Source organism: Callorhinus ursinus, unplaced genomic scaffold (assembly GCF_003265705.2).
Source record: "Callorhinus ursinus isolate GAN/ISIS: 27379988/994484 unplaced genomic scaffold, GSC_fseal_2.0 scaffold1898, whole genome shotgun sequence".
Classification (NCBI taxonomy): Eukaryota; Metazoa; Chordata; class Mammalia; order Carnivora; family Otariidae; genus Callorhinus; species Callorhinus ursinus.
In genome coordinates, this window is record NW_027398952.1 from 7,558 (window position 1) to 9,350 (window position 1,793).

Sequence of the window (1,793 nt, forward strand, 5' to 3'; positions counted from 1 at the left end):
GTAGTGTACAAACATCCCATGAAAATAATAGAAAACACTCAAGAAATTTAACAAGATATATTTAAATATGAAAATAAGTAGAAAACTAAAACCTTTAATTTTAGTTAGGAATTATATAAAGTCACTCCCTAAATAGAATAGACCAATACAAATTACTCTAGTAAAGACTGGTGTGGCACGACTAAAGTAGCATTGATTTTGCAGTATTTTAATGAAAATTGATATTCTTTATTATAATCTTAACGATGTATTTAAATTAGAGATAAGGAAAATAAAGAATACCTAAAAGTCATTGAAATTGGGAAATATAAGGCAAATAAAACACAACAAAGTAAAAACTCACCCTTTCATCCACATGATGGCGCTGGAAACCGCAAGTTTGGTGATTGGCTTTTTTTTTTTTCCCCCTTTCCCAATAAAGGAAATCAGTGAATTAGTTTATTTTCCTTAGACAGAAAGGAAAAGGCTACTCCTTTTTTTAGTCTGCTGCTGAGGCTGAAAAGGTGAGCAAATAAAAAATTATAGGAAATTGGGAATTAGGTTTCCAAAAGCTATCGTGTGGTAGTGCAATAGACATTTGAAAATTGCAACGAATTTGCGATGGTATATTCCCAGAGAAGAAGTCCAGGTTCCCCGCGCCTGCTGCTCTGGCTTCTGCTCCTCGCAGTCTGGGAAGCCGGGAGCGGCCAGGTCCACTACTCGGTCCCGGAGGAGGTCAAACACGGCACCTTCGTGGGCCGCATCGCCCAAGACCTGGGGCTGGAGCAGGCGGAGCTGGTGCCGCGCCTTTTCCGAGTGGCGTCCAAAGGTCATAGAGACCTTCTGGAGGTAAATCTGCAGAATGGCATTTTGTTTGTGAATTCTCGGATCGACCGGGAGGAGCTGTGCGGGCGGAGTCTGGAGTGTAGCATCCACCTGGAGGTGATCGTGGACAGGCCGCTGCAGGTTTTCCATGTAGAGGTGGAGGTGAAGGACATTAACGACAACCCGCCAAGGTTTTTCCGACAGGAACAAAGATTATTTATTTTAGAGTCAAGAATAGTGGATTCCCGGTTTCCGCTAGAGGGCGCATCTGATATGGATGTCGGAGCAAACGCAGAATTGAGATACAAATTAAATCCTAATGAATATTTTGATTTGGATGTTAAAGCAAATGAAGAAGAAACAAACATTTTAGAGCTGGTCTTAAAGAAAGCAGTAGATCGAGAAGAAATCCAGGAACATCTTTTATTACTGACTGCAATTGATGGAGGAAAACCTGAACTAACAGGTACAGTTCAATTATTGATCAACGTATTGGATGCGAATGATAATGCCCCCAAATTTGATAAATCAGTTTATAATATCAGATTATTAGAAAATGCACCAAATGGGACATTAGTTATTAAACTGAACGCCTCAGATGCAGATGACGGCATTAATAAGGAAATAGTATACCTCTTTAGTGATCTTGTTCTTGACAACGTCAAATCTAAATTTATAATTGATTCGAATAATGGGGAAATAACAGTTAAGGGAGAACTGGATTACGAAGACTGTAATTTATATGAAATTAATATTGATGCCGTAGATAGAAGTCCATTCCCATTAACTGGACACTGCAAAGTAATAGTAAAACTCCTAGATGAGAATGATAATACCCCAGAGATGGTCATAACCTCCATATCTCTGCCGGTCCAAGAGGACGCTCCAGTGGGGACTGTCATCGCCCTGATCAGTCTGTCCGACCGCGACTCCGGTCTCAATGGGCAGGTGACCTGCTCACTAACACCCCATGTCCCCTTCAAGCTGGT

The 1,793-nt window shown here is 40.7% G+C and overlaps 1 protein-coding gene across 1 annotated transcript; it reads left to right on the top strand.

The window, feature by feature from the left end:
- Positions 1–511: 511 nt before the first annotated feature.
- LOC112818973 (protocadherin alpha-5-like) lies at positions 512–1,787 on the top strand (the record flags this gene model as incomplete). Its single annotated transcript, XM_025865995.2, has 1 exon — positions 512–1,787. A coding segment is annotated over exon 1 (1,187 nt), but the record flags the coding sequence as incomplete, so codon positions are not given.
- Positions 1,788–1,793: the final 6 nt, after the last annotated feature.